The sequence below is a fragment of the Rhinolophus sinicus genome, chromosome 3 (genome assembly GCF_057876585.1).
Source record: "Rhinolophus sinicus isolate RSI-liver-muscle chromosome 3, RSI-T2T, whole genome shotgun sequence".
Classification (NCBI taxonomy): Eukaryota; Metazoa; Chordata; class Mammalia; order Chiroptera; family Rhinolophidae; genus Rhinolophus; species Rhinolophus sinicus.
Window position 1 is genome coordinate 62,722,601 of NC_142503.1, and position 25,479 is coordinate 62,748,079.

At 32.0% G+C, this 25,479-nt stretch overlaps 1 protein-coding gene across 3 annotated transcripts in view; it reads right to left on the reverse strand.

Moving 5' to 3' along the window:
• Positions 1-25,479, reverse strand: part of KIAA0825 (KIAA0825 ortholog) — a 359,113-nt gene that overhangs the window by 290,774 nt on the left and 42,860 nt on the right. For all 3 annotated transcript variants that reach the window (XM_088796629.1, XM_019711761.3, XM_074328710.2), the window contains 2 exons: positions 16,069-16,237; positions 12,401-13,070 (listed from right to left, as the gene is read on the reverse strand). In XM_088796629.1, coding sequence (XP_088652755.1) covers positions 12,401-13,034 — 634 coding nt within the window. In that variant the 5' untranslated portion in view covers positions 13,035-13,070; positions 16,069-16,237. The remainder of the gene's footprint in view (positions 1-12,400; positions 13,071-16,068; positions 16,238-25,479) is intronic.

The window sequence follows — 25,479 nt, forward strand, 5'->3', positions numbered from 1 at the left end:
TTTGATATTTTCTTCAGAATGATGCCCAACTCTGTTGGGAATGAGCAATCATGAAATAATTTACCTCCTGATTTAATTTTTTCCTGCACAAATTAGTTGTAGACTGAGCTGGCTATACACAGATGCCTGTGACATAGCTCTGTCTTATCAAGATGATGCTTGAAATGAAGCAGGGGGCTCTGAATTGAATAGGTTGGGGAATCCTGCTTCAAAGGCATTGACAAGTTTATCAGATAAACTGATCACATGTACTCTCTGTTGATTGAAAATGACAGAACCTTAAAGAACTATCAGGGTAGCAGAGAAAACCACAAGGATGCAAACCTTATCAGGGTATTTAATGTTTTTAAACATCTGTCTGATTTCTAGTTTCCTTTCTGTGTCCCAGAAACCTTGGCACATGATCAAAATTTAACGAAAAATAAAAAACAAACTCACATTGGTTAGTAACTGAGTGACCTCGCCAAATTTAGTATTTGGCAGTTGTTTTTAGATATAGTTATAAATGTCAAGAAAGTATGTATACTTTGTAACTCATATCCCTATAACTGCTTTATATTTTGTTGTCTGTATGTCACAGAAATAAGGCAAAACACAAGATTAGCACTTATCAATAAACATAGAAAGCTTATATAAATTTGCATATGTTTAATCCAAATAATGAGATAACACAAGTCTCTTTAGAGGGACTCACTGAACATAAAGCTACAATCAAATATGTGCAGTAATATCTTGTCTATAAAGTCAAGCAAGGATTTTTCTCATTTTCACATCCTGATTCCACATTAGATCTTCGCTATTAAATCTTAAAGGGCTGTGATTGCTGCACCTTCCTATTTGCCTTCAGGGTCCAGGCTCCACTAACTAGACCCATATACCAACCACCACGAACCTTACAGCTTTTGTAACCATGATTAAGAAAAACAATAAGAAAAATGTCCATTAAAACTACACCCTCTTCAAATAGCTGAAGGATCACGGTTTTATTGTGCTACCAAAAAGAACATTAAAAATTATGATTATAATTTATTTCAGTACGGTTTAGAAAAATATATAGGAAGGCACTATAAAACAATTTTATAATTTAACTTTCTCTGACAATTATCATCATAAAATTTGGAGGCAATTTCTCTTCTTTTCAGGATAGATTATTTCTCAAACCTCGGTGTCTACTCCAGTAATTATTATAATAATTAGCACTGTTAGTTTTTGCTAATAGAAATGTTAATACTGAATTTTAAATTTAAAGTAATTTCTACCTTGGAGGACAAACAATGCCAGTTGTTCTAAAATCAGCTCAGTTTATCATGTTACAGACATCTAAAATATAAAAAAATTCAAATTATTTAGTCTTTTATAAAATCCTTATTAGATTCTCATCTCTCACTAGCACTTACCTGCTAACAGTACTGCCTATTGTTCTTTTATGGGAGAGATTAACATAGTAACAGGGTAAACTACACTTATTTAAATAATAGAGAAGGGTTTTATGTGTTTACTCAAAGTTGAAAATTTTCAAAAATAGACACTGGTAAATTTTCCTTTAGATTAAGGCAATATACTGTACGTCACTTTAAATAATTTTTCATTTCCTTACATGTGCAATTTTAGATTTCCATTCAGATAGCCCAACCATCAAAGTTCTTACAAATGTTTTGGTAAGACTAGATGCAAATTAAAAAAATACATAAACGCAACGAATAAAAATTCAATTTTAAGAATGACAAAGGAAAAAGTATTTCTGACTGGAAATCCATTATGATTTTTTAAATATTTTACCCTATGCTGAGGATTATTTTCATTTCCGTGTGTGGGCGATTGATTGGTCTAACTCTCAAAGCCACCAGCAGTTTCTCCTGTATAAATTCCTATGCAGAGAGATCAGTTCATACTTAGAAAATGCTACTTCAGATAAAGAATCTGACCAGTCCAAAGTGTTAAAGACAGATTTCTCCTAAGTTCAAAAATAATAGGTGGAGATGTTAAATGGCAACTACTTTGAGGCAGAAGATAATGTTTTATACCAAATATTTGACTTCACAGATATGACACTGATGGTCAAAAATTTTCATCCTTATATATAAGTAATGACAATGAAAAAGTTATATCATAATGGACATTTTCCAAGTTGATTTTCATAATAAAGAACGTTGCAGTGCAGAATCAACTATTAAAATTCTCAGACTCTTGAGTTTTTTTTCTTTCTAGTTAAAAAGATTCCATTTTTAAAAGAATCTTATCAGTGTTTGTTTGCTTATTAAACTTTTTTTCTTGAAAACTTATGAAAAAAATATCTGGGTACTAATAACTGATTAATAATATAATAACCAGAAATCATTTATTACTTTTTCTGAGAAAATGAGAAAAAATATGTTAATTAAACAATATTCAACATTATTAATAGTCCACTGGAAAATGACCATGTGTTAAATGAGAATTTAGGAATTCATGACCTATAAATTCACAAACCTGTAAAAGTTTTCATATAAAACAACAGAACTAAGAATTCACACTTATTATTACATTCATAAATCAAGATATATGATAGAATAACAAATAATTTTAACAGTGGAAAGGAGAATTCAGAAAAGTTTTAGTAAGGTTCCATAGTGACTTAGCAACTCACTTTCTACACAAGATGAATTTCTCGCTTATAACAACCCCATGTACATTACTTGTCCATATTCTATGTTCAGTATAGAAGAGTTGCAAAGTAAATCCATTCACTTTCAGAATAATTTTATTCTAAGCCTTTCAGTGAGTTTTTGAAATTTTTTCATTTCTTAATATATTACTTTTATTTTTAATTAGACAATTTCTTTTCCAAGTTAAAATAAAAGATTTTAAAATCAGTATTTTAATCATTTTTTTTGTTTAGTCTTCAGTTTTAAAAAATGTTGAATGGTACATAGGCATATAAATCCCAAACTGACCTATGTTCCCTCGTGTGAAACCAAATTGAGTCGTTTTTATCTACCATCCTTAGTACTTGAATCTCATAATTAGAGGATGTAGCAAGTGAAATATTCTCTTCACCCTTAGGAAGAACACACAGGTGTTCTAAAGAGGGAGGAAGTAGATAATTGAAGGCAATTTAGCATTTTGCTAATTGTTGCTGCATGGAAGCAAACATATTACTAAAATTAAATGCATCCACTTTCTTGCTTATGAAATATACTTTCCAACTTTGTTGCTCTACTGTCTTTAGAACAAAGATTCAGAAGGCTCATAACATTTAATGGTGAATAACTGGCAGAAAACATGTTTTAGGTAAATAAAGACATTCCTGCACATGCATAATACTACATATGGACCCAAACACATAACAAAAACCCTCCTCTCATGCACATATACATTCAGTCATTTTTCTCGTAATTTTTAATCAAATAAATAATTTTCACAGATTATACAACCTTTCATAGGAAGAACTTAAAAACAATTTTTTAGGTAAAGAACATTCTAATGTCAGACTTTTACTTTCTTCTGGGGCATTAAGGTACAGTGGAAAGATACTTCTATTCTTAGTTCTGTCTCAAACTTGATTTGTTAGCCAGCCAAAATACCTTTGTTTTTTACACCCATAAAACAAGAACTGGAATTGCTGCACTGCCTACTTTCAGAGTGGTAATACTGCAAACATACGTCAAATGGAAAAAAACAAAAATGTGGAAGCATCTTGCAAACATAATGGTGTTATTAATTAATTATAAAAAGGATCTCAAACCTGGCAATAATTGCTTCAACTATTTCAGTAACTCAGTTACTTTCAGCTTAACTCTAACAAGTAAATCCATTCACTTTCAGAATAATTTTATTCTAAACTTTTCAATGATTTTTTTGCAATTATTTTCATTTCTTAGTATATTACTAAAAGCTTAAATGTTGCTTACTGGCTACAGCAGCTTACTTGCATCTCTAGGAACAAAAATAAGAGTTTCTATCTAGATACATTTTTTTAATATTAAATAAAAAATTAACATTACTATTTTCCTTTTTATGTATTAATATGTAAAGCGTGAGTTTTTTTTCTTTCCAAATCTTTCCCAAACAGAAAATCCAGTGATGTAGTGTTGCACTCTATTACTGTCATAGTTCCTTCCAAAATTCAAGTTTGTTTAACTTTATATACAGATAAATTCATTTGTTTATTTGTTTGTTTGTTTCAGAAAGTCCAACACAAAAAATCTAGAAAGTCCAATTCCAGAAAGTCCAACACAAAAATCAAGATCCGGGTGGAAAATGGGAATTACTCTTCAAATTATAAAATGATTCTTTATCTTACAAGTAAATTCATTTAACAAAAGACTGAAAGTCACAGTAGTTTAGAGAATAGGCTTGGTCACAATTCAGAAATGGATGTGACTCCCAGCCGAGATACTTCCTAGCAGTAAGACTTTGGGCAAGCTACTTCACTTGTCCGACCTCAGTTTCTGTATCTTGAAAATAGAGATAAAATCCAACTTCTCAGAGATGTTGCAAGAATCAAATGGTATACTACAAAAAGTGCTTAGCATGGTGCATGGCGAATAAAAAGCACTTCAAAAACAGTATCTATTATATAAATGCTTTATGTATTTGTAAACAGATGATTAAAAAAAATGAAGATGATCAATGGGAAAATATCAGTGAAAATGAATGTTAAATTCATGTTCTAAGGATCACCTTTTACAAAGTATATATGTTGAGTATTTCCAGCAAAATAAACCCTAAGCTATTTGTGCCTTACCAAAACTCAAGAATCAGAATGGGCAGGAATGACTTTTAACACAGAAAATACTATCTTAAATGGCATAAAGACTTGCCCTGTCCTGCTTCCTCTATAAAGGATGAAATAAAAATGAACAGTTCTAATTTTTACCCTCACCCAGATGGCTCACCTTGTACACTTCTACTATGGAGAGATCGACAGTACAAAAAGGTACCTGATTGAATGGAGAACACCTACCTTCCTGGTTCAGAAAAAGGGAAGACAAGCCCCTTCTCTCTGCTGATGACATGGTCATCCTAGCATACTCTAAGAGAAACCTCAAGAAGGCACTGAGCATGCCATGTACCAGAACTGGCAGGACGTAAGGCTTTAGCATCAATTATGCTAAAACCCAAACCATCACTTTTCACTTTCTTTACATGCTGGAAAACAAAACAAATTATTTACAAACATTTACCATGTATGACTATCTCATCATAATATGGCTTGTGAAATTCTTATCAGCAGACTCTTAGGACAAGATCCATGCTTTACAGGCCTACTTCTGAGGCTTTCCTTTTGTGCTTGTACAGGGATTTGTATGGGTCCAGATACACTTTTTGAGAAAACGTACTGTCCATGCCTACCAGAAATGAGGCTGGTTCTTCTTCAGGCCAAAACATAAGTCGTTATTAAATCCCTGACTTGCCTGCTTTAAACACATGCCAGAAAAAGGCCTATGGATTTCTTTTCAATCAACAATACAGAATAATTGCATTTCCAGTTCTTGCCTGTGATCTTAATTTTCAATTATCTGATTAAAAATGCTCCTGCAAAAAATTAAAAATAAAAATAGAAACTAAAAAAGAAAACAAAACAAAACAAAAACACTTGGTTGTGTGATCAAAGGGGAAACGCAGAAATGAATTACTAGGAATAGCTTCAGATGTAAGCTGAAAGGAAAAACTCCACTTCCTGTTTTTGCTTAATCACCTACCTCCATCCTCACCCTCCCACTCTCATAAAATGCAACCACAGGAGGTGGGCAGTTTTGATATTGTTATTTTCAAGTTTCACTTGGGGAAGAAAAATCACACAGATAAACATCTAAAGTAGGCTTTAGAAACTGCTACTGTGGCATACAAAGCCACATGCTTAGCCAGTTAATACATCTGTACTGTCAGTAGAGAAAATAAATGCGGCACTTTCCAGTGACAAATTGTAGGCATAAAATCCGGTAGTAGAATGATTTCAATGTCACTTACAAAGTCAGAAAAAGTTTAGAGTAAAAAGGACTTAGAAATTACCTACTCTATCCCTTTCACCTTATTATAAAAATTCAAAAAAGTTAAATGACTTTATCTGAAGTTACAAAACAAGGAGGTGGAAGATTCTGGTCCAGAACCCTTGACTCCCCAACAAGTGCACTTTTCACTTTCTGCAACTAAAGTAATCGTAAACAAGCAATGTACCCAGTATTTCACTCAAAAATAGCAATTATGATATAGTAGTGTGGGGTGTGGGAACTAATCAACAATTAGTATTTTCAACAATGGTACAGAAAAAAGCCCTGGAACTAGATTATCATTTTAAAATAATCAGTGATAACTGAATAAAGATATTACTTTCATGAAATTTTCCCCCAATTACTGTTTTGTACTACTTGAAATTCCAGCTTCTACTAGTGACAAGCATAATTTTCATCCGCAATCTAAAGGAGATCTTCTGTCTCAGGAGCACAACAGGGTGAAGAGGTGTGGTGGTCCTCTTAGGAGGCTTGATCTCTTCTCATACAAATGCTGCTGTTTGTATGCATTTTGCATGCTGGCCTCAGCATACTTCTTCACCTTTCCTTGAGATCCTCACTCAGGTAGTCAGAGCTACTTGAGGAGTAGGAGAGAGAGGGTGACTTTTGAGGGGCCTACTTTCCAGTTGTGATCTGTGCCTCCCTAGTCAAGAATTCTACCTTTATTTTGGTTTGGGAGCTCTCCTTACCCTTAAAGATCTTTTCATCCCTAGAGGGATTCCATTTCCTCCCACCCCAATCTTCCTCAAACAAAAATAGCAAGGAGCTGTGAAAGGAAAGGGGCTTTAGAGGCCACTCAGTTTCAACCCTCCACCCACTGCAGATTTTTAGACCTTCCAAATATTCAAAGGCATGTATCATATTCTCTAAAGTCTTTCCCTTTCAAGCTAACAATACCCTCAAAAAAAAAAAAGTCAGGATAAAATATACAGGGAACCATGAAACTTATCCTACAAGTGAAATCCCCTAATTACATCATTTCATATTAAAATACAGAGGATTTATTTAAGTGAAATTTACTACACATAAACAATACTCTCTTTTTCAAGCATTAAGAAATGTAATAGCAACTTTTCTTAAATCTAAATATAATTTTAAAAGTAAAAGTAATTTGATCACTTAATCATTCAAAATACAGACATAAAAGAATGTTATAAGAATGGCACATAAGTGATACCTGGACATGTGCAAATATGGATATGACTTCCCAGATAATGACAGATCAGATTATAATCAAAGTGCTAAATGCAAATTTATAGCCTTTTGAAAGCTGTTCATTTTGACTTTAAAGCCTTATAAACTAAATTTAAAAGAAAAAAAACAAAATATTATAGTAGACACCTTTAAAAAATTTTCCTCAACAATTATTAGAGGAACTCATAAAAATACAGATCAGCAAAATCAGAGTTACTGAGAAAGTTTTGGTTCTTAAATTATTCTTGAAACTTTGTAAAAAGGGTATCTATAAAAAATAATATTGTTCTTCTCTAGGATAGATCACCAAATCACAAGATTCTATAATATTTATATTAACATTATTTTATTATTTTCTTCAAATAATAAAATATGCAAACTATACACTTTTAAATGTATTATAATATTAAAATAGCACATGCTTCCAAAGAAATAAATCATATGAATATAAAGGAGAAAAACAGTTACCATCCAATGCCAAGATGTGTAACTGAAACCAAGGGATAAGCTTATATATAAATAAAATTAAGTGTCTCTATGGTACTTTATCACAGGACAATGGTTATATAGATTGTCACTATACTTTAAATACACGTACAGGAGAGCCTGAATCAATACCCAGCTACATGGTTGCAGGTGAAACTCACTCTGGGGTGCCCAGGTGAACACCACCACCAGATAAAATTTCACCAGATAAAATAATATAAAATAGCATAGAAACTGCCTCTAGTTAGTTTCTGAGTTAATAAGCACAAACAATCATGAGTCAGTTATGAATCACTGTCAATAAAAGTGAAAAGCAAAAACATTGAATGGAATAGAACACAGAAATGTTAGAATCAAAAAAGAAAATGTGAAAGTGCTTGGAAAATTATTTTTTATGCTAATTATCATAATACCTTACACATTTTTTTGCCATGGAATTTAGCGGCATATCACGATAATATACCAAATAACTGCAAACAGAAAAATCCCCTTTCTGTGATTAACTGTGTAGCCTTGGAAAATATTTGCCTTTATGAGTCTTAGTTTTCTCATATTTAAAACATGAATAATATGAAGGGTTGTTCAGGAGATTAAATGAACTCACATGTAAAGCCTTAGACAAAATAATAAGCAGTAATTGTTATTTTTGATGCTCAAGTAATTATTCTCTATATATATTATAAACATAAGTATAAACATACATATGTTTATACATCTGTATAGATAATTTACAGATTATTCAGGGAAGAACAACCAATTCTCAATTTACTAGAAAAATCAGAGGCAAATAAAGATTCATTAGGTGCAAATTGTCTTAGCTCATTGAGATCATCGTAGATACACAAGTGAACAGACAGGACATGAGCACATTAGACTCACAAACTCTTTCAAAAAATTGAACAGGAGGAAACACTCTGAAACTCACGTAAGAGGCCAGCATTACCCTGATATCAGAGCCAGATAAGAAATCTACAGTAAAAGAAAATTACAGAACAATATCCCTCAAGAACACAGATGCAGAAATTCTCAACAAAATATTAACAGACTGAATTCAACAACACATTAAAAGGATCATACAACATAATTAAGCCAGATTTATCCCTGGGATGCAAGGATGGTTCAACATACGAGTATGCAAATCAATAAATGGGATACACCACATTAATAGAATGAAAGATAAAAATCATATGATCATCTCTATAGATGCAGAAAAAGCATTTAACAAAATTCAACATTCTTTCATGACAAAAACTTTCAACAAAATGAATATAAAAGAAATACACCTCAACATAATAAAGGCCATACATGCCAAAATATAGAAACAACCTAAGTGTCCATCTTCAGCTGAATGGGTAAAGATGTGTAAGACACACACACACACACACACACACACACACACACACACACACAGGAATATTATTCAGCTATGAGAAGGAAATCCTGCTAACTGCAACAACATGGACGGAACTTGAAGGCATTACACTAAGTGAAATAAGCCAGACAGAGAAAGGCAAATACTGTATACTATCACTTATATGTGAAATTTAATAAAACTGAACTTGTAGAACCAGCGAGTATTATGGTGATTACCAGGGGAAAGGGAATAGGGATAAAAGAAGAGATATTGGTTACAGGGTATAAACTTCCAGTTAGGAGATGAGTAAATTCTCAGAATCAAATACACAGCATTGTGATTATAGTCAGCAATAATATATTATATATGAGTACTTGAAAGTTGTTAAGAGAGCAAATCTTAAATGTTCTCACCACTAAGAAGTAATGCTAATTATATGATGTGATGGAGATAGTAGCTAATGCTACAGTGGTAATCATTTCCCAATATATAAGTATATTAAATTAACACACTGCATATCTTAAACTTACATAATGTTAGATGTTCATTATATCTCAATGAAGTTGGAAACAAAAAGACTAGCATACATGCAACGCCTGCTTAAGATATATCAACAGATCACAAAACAGGAATTATAAGCAAAACCTTTCAAATTGGCATTATGTAGTCTCCACATAAGAAGAGTATGGAATAGTTTAGAGAAAAGTAAAACAATGACTACACTAAAGTAGAGTCACCATACAGAGGATTCAGAGCAGTGTTTTTAATGGAATGAGCTATTTCCATACTGTTCTTTTAGGCAGTAGAGCACTGTCACAGAGGAAGGATTCTGGAGTCAGACCTGAGTCTGAATTCTGGCTTCACTCTGTAACCATGAGTAAATTACTTAATACCTCTATGCCATAGTTTCCTCACTGTATAATACAGATGATAATAACAGTACTTACCTTGTTGGGTGGATCAGATGAGATAATGAAGGATTAAATGAGATAATGCAAATCAATGACTGACCCAATAAATGTTAGCTATTGTTACTTAAGGAATGTCTTTTTTACAGTTTCCGGCAAAATATAGAAGACTTGGTAAGCATAAGCTATAGACATACACTAAAGATAATATAACATACAACCCATTGAAGCCAATCTAGATTTTTTTCAAATAGGAATATAAATTATTGTAATTCTTTTATTAACAAATATAAATTATTATTATGCTCATCTTAAACAGTATTTCCTTAATAAATAAAATTTGGTCATTGGGTCAAATATTAGAAAATAATGTTGATCAATTGGAGTTACTGTGTTTTCCCGAAAATAAGACCTACCAGACAATCAGCTCTAATGCATCTTTTGGAGCAAAATTAATATAATGCCCAGTCTTATAATATAACATATTATATAATATAATATAATATAATGCAATGTAATAGATAATACAATATAATACAATATAATACCAGGTCTGATACTAATTTTTGCTCCAAAAGACGCATTAGAGCTGATTGTCTGGCTAGGTCTTATATTCAGGGAAACACAATAGTTTAGCAGTTTTCATACAGCAAGCATCAGAAGCAATTACTCATTTAGTTTTCTTTCCCTTACCTTAACTTGGTCTGCTAAATGACTTGCTTATGGTAGGTGCTCAATAAAGCTGAACTAAATTATTTTCAGGTAGCCCCCTCAAACAGTACTGTTTGAAATTTCTTTTACAAGTGACATGCATTTAATTCTACACTTTCAAAAAAGAAAGGTCCAATAGCATAGTGGTTGAGAATATGGTTCTTGGAGACTTAAAGACCGCTATATGAATCCTGACTCAGGGTAAATTAATCTAAGCTTCCTTCTTTGTTTATGAAATTAGGATAATAAGGAATGTGATATACTTAGTATGGTGCCGACATATGAAACTCACTCATTTAACAAGTCATTTATACCAAAGTTCAGATAAAGGAGTTTGAGAAAGATCAGTGCACCTGGACTTGGGAAAATGTTTCAAATCTTGGTGTTAAAGACACATGTAGTTTTCTCTCACGAATGGGAAAACACCTCAATATAAGTCCTAAAGACTCCATAGCAACTTACACATATTTTCAACCATATGGATCTTTTCTTCCGTAAACTATATTTAGCACATATAAAACTTTCATATTGAAAACACTTTATAAGTAAGAAAATTTTTAGAGGACATAAAAATTTGAGAAAATCAGTACACTCATATAACGCATTTAAAATTTATGTATTAACAATTAAAACGAAAATCTTTTAGCTTTGAGCAAAATTATAATGTTCCTAAATTAACCTACTTTGTGTTCTGCCATAACCTAAAATTGGCTTATGCAGCTCTGTTCTGTGATGTGACACAGCTTCTGGAGGAAAATAAAATTTTTAAGAGAAAATATTACATTATTTGAAAATTCATATATCAGACTAATTTGGTATTCTGGCATTTTATTAAGGAAGGTAAGTGAAAATATAGCGACCTATGGAAATTTTTATAAAGCAATCATAAATTCAAAGATAACAATTTACCAAATAATTTTTAAACACTTAAAAAGTATAGTTTTATGAACCAATTTAGAAATATATCTCAAAGTTTCATGCAAAAGCAAGACTAAGTTTCAAAATAATTATATTTTTCTACCTTATTTTTTCTCCATTGGGAAATTAAAATGATGATAGGAAATAGTTTACATCACAATAATTTCTTTCCTTTTTCTTTTTTCTTCTGAATAAAATTAGGAATTTTCAGATCATCTTTTATTTATATAAATTTATAGAAAAAATATTAGAGGAACTTTTAAAATCAGCTATAGTTAAAATGCTATGCCTCCATAACCAATTAGAATATAGAATTTTACAATTAATATTTTATAATAGGTCTTCGGAATTGGCTGACTAAAATAAAACATTTTAATTTCAATCTTCCAATTTTAGTTAATGCAAATTTCAACAAATTTTCAACATTCTTTTTACGTAATAAATACTTCAGCTTTGGAAGATACAATGTGTTAAAAATTATACTTTTCCATTTTATATATATAAATATAACTGAATATATGCATGTGTTTATATGTATATGTGTATACACACACAGTTTCACTGAATAATTTATGCAATCAAAAAAACCAAAACTCCTATCGGCAATATTTTTGACTTACATTTCCATTACCTTTAATAGTTTAACAGGAAAGAAAACACTTCTATTACTATACTTACAGAAAAAGGAATGTATAAGAGAAATGTGTACTACAAAATTTCATAACATTTATTTTCAAGTTTGCAATTAGGTTTAACCAAATAGAAAAATGTAAGAAAATTAAAGATATCAAAAGGTTTAAGTTAAACCCAACAGAAATTTTTAAAAAATCACTAACCCAAAGCATGCACTGCTCCTCTATGCCTGCTGGAGCTCTTGCTTGTTTTAACCACACGGACAGCACTTTCTTTGAACTGCAGCTCACAAAAATTTTCAAGAAATTTTGCCATTTCTTCCGTAACAGTATCCAGGTAAGTTTCTTTAATGAATTTCACTGTTGATGATGGAGCTAAAATTTCACACAGCGTGTTAAAATCCTCTTTTATCATTGAGTATAACTTAAGCATTGTACTTTGGTATCCACGGACCATTATGTCTAAATTTGATTCTCTGCTGTAAGAAGGAAAGTGATTCTGCAGAAGTGTAGCCAACAGTTTATTCTGTATGTTTTGATACTTGCTTATAACTTCGGATTCTGGATAAAGAAACAAGAGCTGTTGTATGCACTGATTTTTCAACAAAATTTTTTGCTGTGAATTATTTATTTCATTATGATTTTGTAAGTTGCTCACTAAGAAGCGTCGAAGATGTAGTCTTATATCATCCCATATAGACTTTACATCCATAGAGGAATGATCTTCAACAGAATGAAGAGAGGTCCTAGAGAGGAAATGGAAAGATGCTCCATTTAGCGTTGATGGAAATGAAACGCTGTTCTGACAGGAGAGGCTCCAAAGTAAATCCAATATCATTTCTTCTTGATTTTGTTCATTCTTCAACAAATCTTGCTAATAAAAGTAAATTATAATGTTAGAAATGTGATTAATTATAAGAAAAAAACAGGAAAAAATGATTCCTACACAATTTTATTCATTTCAAATTGTAATCAATACTCTGATGCTCTTCAACATTATTTTTTTGCATTTGAAATTTAATCAATTCAGACATTTTAGAATGTTGATTTTTATGATCTGTTAAATCTTGCAAAGCCTAGGTGATGAACTATATTTTCAATCAGATTTCTAGACATACAGTTTTTAGCCCTACCTACCCCTGATATAACTTAGGTTGAATAAAAACTGCACCTTAAAAATCTATAGTAAAATATCAATTAAAATGTATTTCTAAGACAAGATAAATTCAATATCATGCCCTAATTAATTCCTGGTAGATAATTTTCATGTCTGAATGAGTATATTTATTATTATAGACCCGCAAATGAAATATAGAATGGAGACCTTTAAATATAGTATGTGCTTAGAGGTTACAAATAGCTGCCATCTATAGAAATAAAATTTAACACATTTAAAAACTTTAACTTTCATTTAAATTCCTTTCTGAGGGCCATGTTAAGAAAGATTTTACTTTGGAAATCAACCAGAATATTTAGTTCTCTGCAAAGAAATAACTAACTCAAAATGAGGGGGGAAAAAAACTCTCTGAAATCATTTCCCAAAAGATATGAAATTATTCCTTTTTACTTTCCATGCTGACAGAAAACAATGGTAGGTATAATTATGAATAGTAAGTAAATGGACAAAAAAATTACTTTCTTTTGGACTTTGAATTTTACACGCACACATTCCCCTTACATGCTGACTTTCCAATTTATGTCTATTTCAGCTAATACTGAAATTAGTTTACATTCTCTAGGTAGCAACAAGTTGATAACGAGAAAAATGGAAGCAAGGTTCAAGTGGCATAAAATTAGGCTGGCTTTGAAATTTTTTACTGACAAAGATACCACAGGAATTATGTGTGATTCAGAACTATGAACAATGCCTAGACAAATTCCAGGAATTCGCTTTCAGTCATTCTAAGCATTGCAATATCTAATTTAGTGTTCTATCTGTAAAAAACAACATCCAATATATCTATGTAGTATTTTATTACACAAAATGCACTTTTCCATACAGTCTCCAGCTTATTCATAATGAAAACTCTGTGACACACATTATTTTAAAACCCAATGCACAGATAAGGACACTAAAGTGCAGCATGTTTAAGTTACTTTCTAAACGTCACATACAACAAAGGACAGAACCCGGGATGCATTCTCCTCGTCCTCATTCAATCTACTACACTCCAGAGAGCCACAAAGTGCATTGACCTTTCTAGAGCTTCTCTCTCTTCTCCCTGTATTTAGTTCTTTTGATATTTCTGTAAAAGGAATGTCCGAGTCCAGGACATCACTAGGATAATAAATTCTATAATGCAAATGAGTCATATTAGTGCCTCAAACTTGGGCTTCTTTAAATAAGCCAGTAACTGTAAATATTTGATCAAGCAAAGTATAATAGTTTACAGAGGTTTGAAAAATGTGTTTAATATGATTGGTAAATTTTGAAAATAACTTCTGGATAATTGCCATAATGAGGACCTCTGTTTTTTGTTTTTGTTTTTTTTAAATTTAAACAGCTAGCTAATTAATAAATAAAAAATATTCTATGGGAAAAAATGGATGCATGAAAAATGCTGTCAAAATTGACAGTTTTAGCCTGTAAAAACTTGATAATAAGGTCACTTTAATCTGGATCTGTTTTAATAATGTGGTTCTTTCCTCAAAATATAATAACATGATCAATGATGTAAAAAACCTAGGTCTCAAACAAGCTTATCAGTCTAATGAATTTGAGCAAAACTAAGGCGGCCTTTTTGCCCTGCAGTGAATAGAGAATGACTTACGTGTGACAGATTAAAAGATAATTAAAAGCTTTTGCTTTTAATTAAATGAGAAAGCATTATTATATCAATATTAATGAAATTCAATACACATGGCTCTTAATAGAAATTAAAGGAATAACTATATCCATATTTATTCTTCAAGGCTCCACCTTCAAGAGATAATGGGTGAGAGGATTTTCTTGAAAGAATAAGGCTTCAGGGCACATAGTCATCCTTTCTCTTCCTCCTTTTACTTTGTAAACATTAAAGAGACATCTGCAATAATAACAGCCCAAAACTATTTTCATCTGATTCTGTCATCCTAAGCCATCTACAACCTCAAGATATTTTCCACATCTGCCTTAGTCAATGTTTGATGTTTAGACAAAAACGGTGCCCCTTTTTCCCCTAAATTAAATCAAAACCATAACTACAGAAATAGTGCTTTCTAACACTTGTGCTGTTTCTCTGGGAAACTGTTTTTGAAAGTTAACCACCATTGCAGATATAGGAGTAATAAAATAACTGTTCTTATTGAAGGCTACAAAAACTTATTTAATATGGAGGGTGGTTAGTATCAAGAAATGACCAATGTAATAATTCTCCATCAGTTAACATTGGTCTGGTATGAATTGCAGTCTTGGTTGAAAAGCACTAGACATGCCTGCAGGCTGGGGATGAAGGGGATGATAGACAAGGTTACTTAATAGATACAATCGATGGTGATCTTATTGTACTTAATAATGAGCACAGAGAAAATGAGTAGTTGTCAGGGGACATAAGATGTAATAAATATGAACTTTTCTGGTAGACAATTGTGGTACATATCAATACACTTTGTGATGTATATCACATTACAAATCACCCAGGAATTATGTTTAATCTCCATTTATATAAAGCTTCATTTTTATTGATAAACGTTATAGAAAAAAATAAAACAAACAGTTCACTGGATTCCATTGGGGTTATAGAAATAAAACAAAACAGAAACCACACCCCTAGATATGGCAGGCTAATATGGTCATTAAAATAAATATTTACATATAGAAATTGAATGAATTGCATTCCTTGTTTGCCCATCCCACTCCACTATGAAACAAAGATTCTTTTTTATTTTTTTACCAGTGTTTTGAGAAATTTTATCAAATCTCCATGGGAAGTAGATGGTGACTTAGCTGAATTATAGTTATAATTATTTAGCCATTCAAAACAGTCAGTTGTTGTTAGCAGCTGCACATCTGGACATTGTTTGTTAACTTCAGACTGTATTTCTTTAATGCAGTGTTCTATGCTACAAAAAAGAAAGAAAATTATTTTGGTAGAAAGTAGGTAATAGCTCCATGTCATAATATCATAGGCCATGAAACGTTTATGTGGTACCTGGTTGCATACAACTTACAAAATTATAACACATTCATATGATATGAAAATAATAATAGATACTATACATTTTCATTCATAATCAAAACTGTAAGTTCAAATCTTCTGGAAGTTTCATTTCAAATGCAATAGAGGAAATATAAGATATCTAGCTGCTCGGAGATAAATTCAAAATTCTTATGTGTTTAAAAAAAATCAACTATAGATGTGATGAAATAATAGTCCTCTTGATAGACAATGGATGAAAAGGCAGAGATAAAAATACTCTTGATGACTGAAGACCAGAAACATATATTATATACTAATAGGTAAATGACTATATAAAATTATTGAAAACTTCAATCAATGGAATATTAAGAAGTCACAAAGTAGATACAAAGAGTTTGTGATTTTAAAAGTTGTAAAAGATATATGCTGTATATACACTGTTACTACAGCTAAGTACCTTTTTCTGCCATCACACTCCACTCCAAAAAACAAAAACATACTAAAAATTGCACATAAAAAAAGACTAGAAGGAAATGAAACAAAATGTTAATAGCAATTATCTTTGAGTGATAAAATTTGGTGCTTTTAATTATATTTTTCTATATTTCCTAAATTTTTAGGAGTCATAAAACTTTTCATTTACTCAATAAACAAACGAACTAGAAATAAACAGGTTCAATTGAATCTTCCAATGTATACGGTTTTAAAAATTCCATTCAAAGTATCCTTAGCTCTGATATTAAATGGACACTCTAAATTATTTTAATTTTCATACAAAAATTTGTACATTTATGATTATAAATCATTGTGGGGTAAACTGGTGACCTTAAGCAGAATGTCATCTGGGGAGCCACATGACATATGACATATTACTACCACCTGATGGCAGCATATCTAAACTGCAAGAAGCTTATAAAAAGGAAAATTCATTTGAAGCTGAATCCCCTCACCCAAAAGTCACAACTATGCATTTTCCTCTTAATGGTATTAAAAATGTTACTAAAAATGTTAGTTTTAAAAATATCATTGCCAGTAATTATAGATTCCATTTGATAGAACCACGTAGCCTTTGGAAACCAAGCTCTAATTATTAAAACCGGTGTCATATGAAAGACTCTTCGAAATTCATCAGGTGTGTGTTGCCTGTAAAACATACACTGTAAAACTTTAAGGAAGGCTTTTCAGGAGATTTCTGAGCATGACTAAACTCAAACTGAATTACCTTGAAACAAATACATTCTGAGATCCAAAGAGACTTTTCATGAAAACAAAGAATTTACAAAAAAAACAATACCTCCTTTGGCCACAGGCCACTCAATTTCCTGATGAGAGAGTTTTATTCAGGAATGCCAGTTCTAAGTCTGACACGAGATTGGCATATATTTTCTTAATTTAAGTAAGCACTTCTATGGACCGAGAAACATGATGCCCTAAGCACACACCTTGATTCTAGGGTCCCTTTATCAAAGGTTTTTATTATAGCATCCTCATGTGTCTCATTTAATGAAATCTAATAGATGACAGCAATGTGAATTGGAAAGGCTCAGTGGTTAGTCTACCTAAATCTGTTTCAATCAGGACCCAGCTTTTGGGCTAATCTCTAACATCTGAATCTGGAAGCCGATAACTACAATTTATAAATAGGACAAAGCCTTCAGAGGGCTAGATATTTTAGTAATTTGTCCGATACTGATAAAGGGATTGAGCAGTTAGATTTCAGAGGACCTCCCCCATTGATAAAAACTAAGACAGTTAAGCTGGCTTTTAAAACCATTTTGTCACAAATTTTGAAGTGTCAGAACTCATTATCTGTACCTGATTTCGTTTTTAGTTGGCTAAGTATCTTGTTGTTCTGCCACTCACCATTGTCTACATATCTTGTTTTAAAAGTGCAATTGTTTGAAGACTAGAGATTTATTACCTGATTATCATACAAAAGTAATATTTTCAAAATTTAAGATAAATGTCAGTTTGGTATGTAATCTGACAACTTATCTTCCTAATTGAGGTCAATATTAAATTTAAAAATAATTTTCAACATCTAAAAGGTAACATAGTATTTTTATATATGGTAATAATATTGCTGATGGGGATGGTAATCTTTGGTCTATCCTTAGACTTAGATGAAGCAGATCTTAGTCTAGATTTTCTGAAATAGCATGGTACTTGTCCTTATTTTGGTTTCAGTGTTTTCTGTTTAACTGTAAGTTACTTCAATTTTTCATTAAAAGGTCAGTTATGAATATATAACCAAGGTAATTTAGCAAATAGAAGTCCAATTAGCACATTTATTGTCAGATCCCAAACATTCAGCCAAAAGTGTAAAGTGTCTAAAATAGAAGTAGAATCTCTTCCCTAATTAGTTTTAAAACCCCAAATTTACACCATTAGTTGGCTTATTGCAAGGACTTTTTACAGCATCTTCTGAACTTTCTTTGTAATACTAAAACCCCTGAAAATATCCTAAGTGTTGATCAACAGGAGAATGATTAGTGATATTCATTTAGTGGAATAGAGCCATAAAAATAAAGCATAAATACAGTCATCAACATGTATGAATCTGACAAATGTAATGTTAAGGGGGAAAAAGGTACCAATGAATACTACAGTATGATACTATCCATATAATAGTTTGAAAATATGCCGTACGATGCTACATAGTGCTCAGGATTACAAGCATCGATGGTAAACCTGTAAGGAAATGTGCTGGAACGTGTAAGGAAATCCCCACCAAATCCAGTGTGGGGATGGAAGAGGGATGAGACTGGGGAGAGGTAGACAGTGAGCTTTAGCAGTACTGGGAATGTTTTAGTCCTTAAACTGGGTGGTGGGCATGGGAATGTTTATCATAGTACTCTTTATGCCTTTTCATACGTCTCAACATTTCTTAATGCATTTCAGACCCAATGTGCTTTAATTGTGACTCAGAATTATCCAAGTTAATGATGTATGCAAGTGAATGCATTACTGAGAGGCTGTGTGTAAATCAATTTATAAATCATTTTTTTAAAATGCAATACGCAGTATGCTTTTTAAAAGGATACCTGTGGTAACCTTCTCATTCAACATTCACTCTCATTGAGTATAAAAATTACTTATTGAATGAAGACATATTTGATAAACATTAACTAAATGATGGACTTGTGTTGTGTTAGGCACTCTGATCTAGGGATCCAAACGTGAATAAGACATGGTCCGTTACCTAAAGGAATTATCTAGTGAGAGAGATAGGCATGTAAATAAATAACTATAGTACAGTAAGACTTGATAAGCGGTATGTACAATGTGCTAAGGAAGCACATAAGAGGGAGCTATTAATAGTGTCTGTGGGAGGTGTGGGAAAGGCTTTTCCTTGTAAAACAAGATCATATGCAAGGGTATTGATGCTTTAAGAAAATTAATGGAATCATTGTACTTAGAATTCCCTGATACCTAAACCCTGAGAATTCAGTGTTGATCATTTCATCTTGCTGCTAGGTCACTTTAGAGCTATATTCACTTGGATAATAAAAAAAATATGTATTTATTTTTATGTTCACGGCTACATTTATGCTTGTATGTATATATGCATGTATATCTAGCTGCACTATCGTACTTCCAAAAGGATTGAGATGTCCTACAATTAAACAGACATTATTAAATAACAACAATAACACAAGAGCCTACTAATATCGGGCTGGTGTAATTGACAGGGAGAGAAACTGAGAAAAAGAGAAGAGAATAATTATGACATGAAATCTTGAAACTTAATCTTATTGTAAAAGCTCTTTCAAGATTTGAAACACATAGTCTTTATTACTCAGCCACAAAATAGTTCAAAGAAAAAAAAGTTTTGTTCCACAGGTAAAAATTATGAAAACTTTTTGATGTAAAGGTTGTGGAAAACATAGATGTGTGCTTTCATAGAAGGTTAGAATTTTTGTTTTTATTTTTAAATCAGGGTAGCAGTGTCATGGCAGAGATTAAAGACTATTTTTTACAGTATAGGAAATTTTTTTAAAAATTAAAGATTTTACATTTTGATGCTCTTGTTTATACTCCTTATCCACAATATAAATTCAGTCTAAGGAAGAGGCTTTTTCAATTCTAGCACGTTTAAAAGAACAAAGAAATAGTTGTGAAGTAAACAGAGTTTTCTGGGTTTTAGTTAAGTACAGTTTATCTAACTAGATTACTAAAATTCCTTGGAATTAACAGGTAATTAATGGAAAAGAGGGCTGATGTATAAAAACTGGTGTGTAATAAAACTATAAGTCATCTGTAGGGGGAAAAAAGGAGCAAATTTTTATGAGAAATAATTTCTGAATAATATTTTTTTAAAAGATTGAGAAAAGGATTCATAAAATCACTTCAATGGCTAAAAAGAAATTACACATTTACGCTGAACTGTTTTCAATTTCAGAGAGGTTTTGGTCATTTCAAAATGTTTTAACTATACTTTCAAGGAAAAAACTTCGGCACCAAATCCTGTTAACAGTACCTCTTTAAATCTTTTTCAAATGTATCCTCCCCTCCATTCCTATCCTGAAAGACTAGGTAAGACTAGGCAGATTTTTAATCTTTCATCTGGACTATATTAATAGCCTCCCAAGACTACTGTTAACCTTCCTTTTGTTCAGAGTTATTCTATGAGGAACATGCTATGAAAGAAACTTCAGAGTTAGGGCCCTCTGTAATTTCTTGCTTTACACCACCAATCCTCACCACAAAACTTTAGAGGGGCTCTTAAATGCTTCAGATTGCTTTAAGAAAGTTCAGACCCAGTGAGCGACGATGCCAACCTACAAAATCTACAGCACTCTCAAAAGAGTCAACCAATTGTACAATACTCCCCCGACTTCTGGTCAACAGCAGAGCAGTCCTAGCAGTACCGGACTGAGCTGGAACTGACCAGAGTCAGCCTAGCATTATATCCCAAGACACAATTAGATCTCTTCTTTTTCCTCTTAAATTTACATCTGGCTTGAGATCACTTTTCATAGACTGTACTTATGGGAGCTAGACAGATGTGACACAGAGGTATGTTAACAATATAAATAGGATTTTCCAGAAATGTTCTGTAGGGATATACGGACATGGCAGTTTAATACTCATGACAAGTAAGAATAAGTTAATGTTCTTTCTTTTCTTTTCTGTGGAAACTTGTCCAGTACTTTCAGCACAATTACTAAAGTAAGAATGTGGTCTATTCCATGAAATCATACAAACTAAAATCAGGACAAAAGTGGTGAATCTGTATTAATTGGCATTAACTCTGTGCTAATTCCCTTGATTTTCTTCTAGAGAAAGACAGAAAAAAGAAGAGAGGGAGAACGTGTGCAATAATGAGAATCAGAAGAGATCTGAGAACACTTCTAGTCTACAACTTTAGCTCCATTGCCCGCATAAATTCAATCACTAAGTCAAAAAACAGATTGGACTAGAAGTTACAAACTGAGGGTTTTAATAATTCCCTATATGGTCACATTGCAAGGTGGTAGGACATACGGCATGCATTCTCATACACTGCCCACGGGAGAGAAGACAGAAGCAGCACTGCTGGAGAACAATTTTGTGAAAGCTAATTGTACAACTTCTTAGAGACTATCACAGAGATCAACGCTCATAAGAAAGGAAGGACACGTGTGTGTAGCAATGGCAGAAAGTCTGCAAATCAGATGGAATACAAAAGAATAGAGAAACGCAAAAGAGGAATACAAACACAGGAAGTTAAAAAAGGAGCAAATATTCATTTGCATCCTCTTGTTACCATTAAATAAGTGCCAAAACACTGCCAGAAAAAAATAATACACAGTACAGTCTTTGAAATGACTAATTTTCATTTTATATCATTTGCTTTGGTCATAAAATACATTAATGTGTGTGTGTGTCCATGGCAGATTTGTGGTTCTGCCATAATAAACCCGAAGTTGATAGCTTATTTGAAGATTTCTTTTGGTTACTTCTTCCAGACCTTTAGGCCATCATGTGGAAAACTCTAAAGGAAATATTCAAATATAAATTCAAAAAAATTAAGCATTAAGTTTGTTAAGAAATAAGTATAATCTATGAAACATGTCTCCTCTATGGATAAACATGGTTAATTTTATAGAAACCATGTATCCAACATTCTGTCACAATCTAAAGTTAATGCCACCCCAACCCCACCTGCATAACAGATCTCCTGGGTTCAGACAAATGATATTATCCATGGTAGCACTAGTTTTTTCTATAGGTTAAAAAAATTTTTTTTAAGTAGTAATCTTGTACCAGTACCAACAAAACCGATGTCCTGTGAGGTACACACAAAGATTACCTACAATTAGAAAACAGAAAGGTAAAATAAACTCTTAGTGATACAATTATATCCTTCCAACTGAACATTAAGAGGAGAAAAATCATCCTATGTCACATTGTGAGCCCAAGAGAACTTCTATATCCCAATATCTCACTAAACAAATAATAGGTTCCATTCAGCTTAAAAATTATTTCAGTGCTATGTGCACTTTTCAGTTAATGAACTGAGTCCGTGGGTATAATATTCACATAGGTTATTTACCCTCTTGCTACCAATTTTGGTACATGTTAAAAGTAAATGATTCACTCTCACTGGTTTCCACTGTCAGACCTAAGAGACACCTGGCTCTAACTTGAGTGGAAAAGTGAAAATGGTCTGAGAGAATGACAGCCTCTTTTAAAGGGCAGGTGAAGGTTCAGTGACCTCTGGGCACTCTGGTCCATTCTGGGGAATCACTGCTTTGGAGAAGCAAAAGACCCTGTGGCTCATAAAACCTGATGATATTAAGAAGAGAGAAGGAATTCACACTCAGATTTCAAGGTCACTGCTAGAAACACAACTTTAAAAATTTAAGGGTAAGGAAAAATACCATATTTAAAAATAAATTACTCATGTTTTTTCCCTTTAAAGTATTGGGAAAACCCATATCACACAGATGTTCATTACTTATTCAGTGTACACCATTGAGAGATAAATAGAACTGCCGGAATACGAAAATGCCAAAGGTAATTCAACTACTGCAGTGTAAGTGTGGTATAACTGATTCGTCATGACATACAATTTTCTAAAAGCCATTCTGTTAGAAGGCAATAAATGAGTGCATAAATGATTTACACTCTTCTGAACTATGGTTATTATTCAGTATTTTATTTTTAAAAATATATACACCCTATACTATTATGTTTATTCTCTAGAGTATAATAAAAACATAATTGAATTTGATGAAAAATAGACTTGGTTCTAAATGTAGCATACAGCACATACAGCTACACCCTTATTTTATTCCTTGTAAAGATCAATGGTCACCTGAGATGGTTCTGTTCTGGGTTTGTTTTAATATATGGGCAATAAAATATTTTTAATTTAAAAATTACATCCTTATATTCTATGTTGTTTTCTTTTTAATACTAACATCTGAGTCTTGACCTAAATAACTACCTATGAATGCAAAATACAATATTTTAATCACTGTTTTACTTCTAAATATGATTTCTTATTGACCAGGTAGGCCAGGAAATAAACTACAGATGGTTTAGCAAATAAAAACAATAGTCTCAGAGTTCAGTGACTTGTTTTGTTTTGATGGTACCCAAATGCTATTATGAATGAAGAAAGCTCCCTTTAAAAAAGTATTAAAATTTTTTTTAATGTAACCATCTCTGGAATTTACATAAATGTCTTAATCTGTTTAAGCTAATACTATTTTCATTTACAATTTCCTTTGAGTTAGAAACATTGTCAGGTAATATATAAATATATAATATATAAATCACATAAATACATAATTACACTAAATTTTAATATAGTTATTGTTTATTTATATATAAGTTGTATACACTACGGTATGATTAAGTCATATATATATGCTATCTTTAAAAATTATATATATATGTATAAACTATAACATGGAATCTAAGGATATAATTTTTAAATTAAAAAAATATATATAGTAAGGGCAAATGCAAATTAAAAATAGAGGCATAATTCTTCATTTTAAATAAAGGAAAAGATTTCCATCCATTCCTTTTTCTTAAAGCTTTTAACTTAGAAACTTATAATTTTAAGTACTTTTTCATTTCTTTGAAATGTATCCCTTGGAAGAGTAGATAGGCCTTTTGTCAGCTTTCTCAGCCAGGACTTGTCTTTCTCAAGAACCTGGGAGCCATCTTTTCCAAATGCAAACAAGAAGGGAAATAGCGCCCCTATCTTCCAGTTCCTGTGGAAGAGTAAGAGCCTAACTTCAGTGGGGGCCACGTTCCAATTTGCAAAACTACTTCTTTTCATAAAGATATGAGAAGTTTGTTTCTCCTCAGGATCAAGCCAATTAGCTAACACGTGTTCTTTAACCGTAATAAAGTTAGGAAGACCTATGTGTGAAAAAAAAAAGTGCTGTCAAATCCTCTTTGAGGGCTAGTTATTGTTTATCTAGAAAACATATATGCAATGGGTTGGACGTACTACGCAGACTATCTAAAGGGGTGAGATTCCTTTCTGTCTTTGCAGACTCTTATTAAACTGCCTGTGATGGGCATTGCATTCTGGTTTTAATGCTAGTTGAATAACAAAAGTGTTTTCTTTCTCTTCTGCCTTTGTGGAGAAGATTTCTGGGATGGTAGGTTTTGTTTTTAATTATAATTCCCCAATGATACACTATCTTCTGAATTTAAGCTATCTACTCCCACTTTTACGATGATAAAAAATTAACTGTATTCTCATATAAAACATGAGGAAAAAATCATAGGAACATTTCACTTGTTTAGTTCAGTTATTTGACAATTCAATATAACTATCTCTTAAATTTTAAAAAAGAAAATACTATGTTGTCATTCTACAATAGAAATTTTTACTATGGTTTGTATATTTGTAACTCAAACGGGGTGAATTATTAGAACCTTTGATCAAAAGTAAGTGAACTGACTCAAGGGCCCACAAATACATATGAAGATAAAGTCCTTTCTGTCAAAGAACATGTGTTACCGGGAAACTACTTAACTGTCCCTGCTCCCCCAGTGTATGGTAACACTAACTTTTGGAGTAGGGGATGAAGAGTTATTCTCTATGAAGAGCAATTCTCTATGGAGTCCCTAGCCTCCCAAATAAGAGACGAGGAGACTTAAAATGGCAAACAGTATATAAAAATAATTTGTTTTTAATGCTGTTTTCAGCAA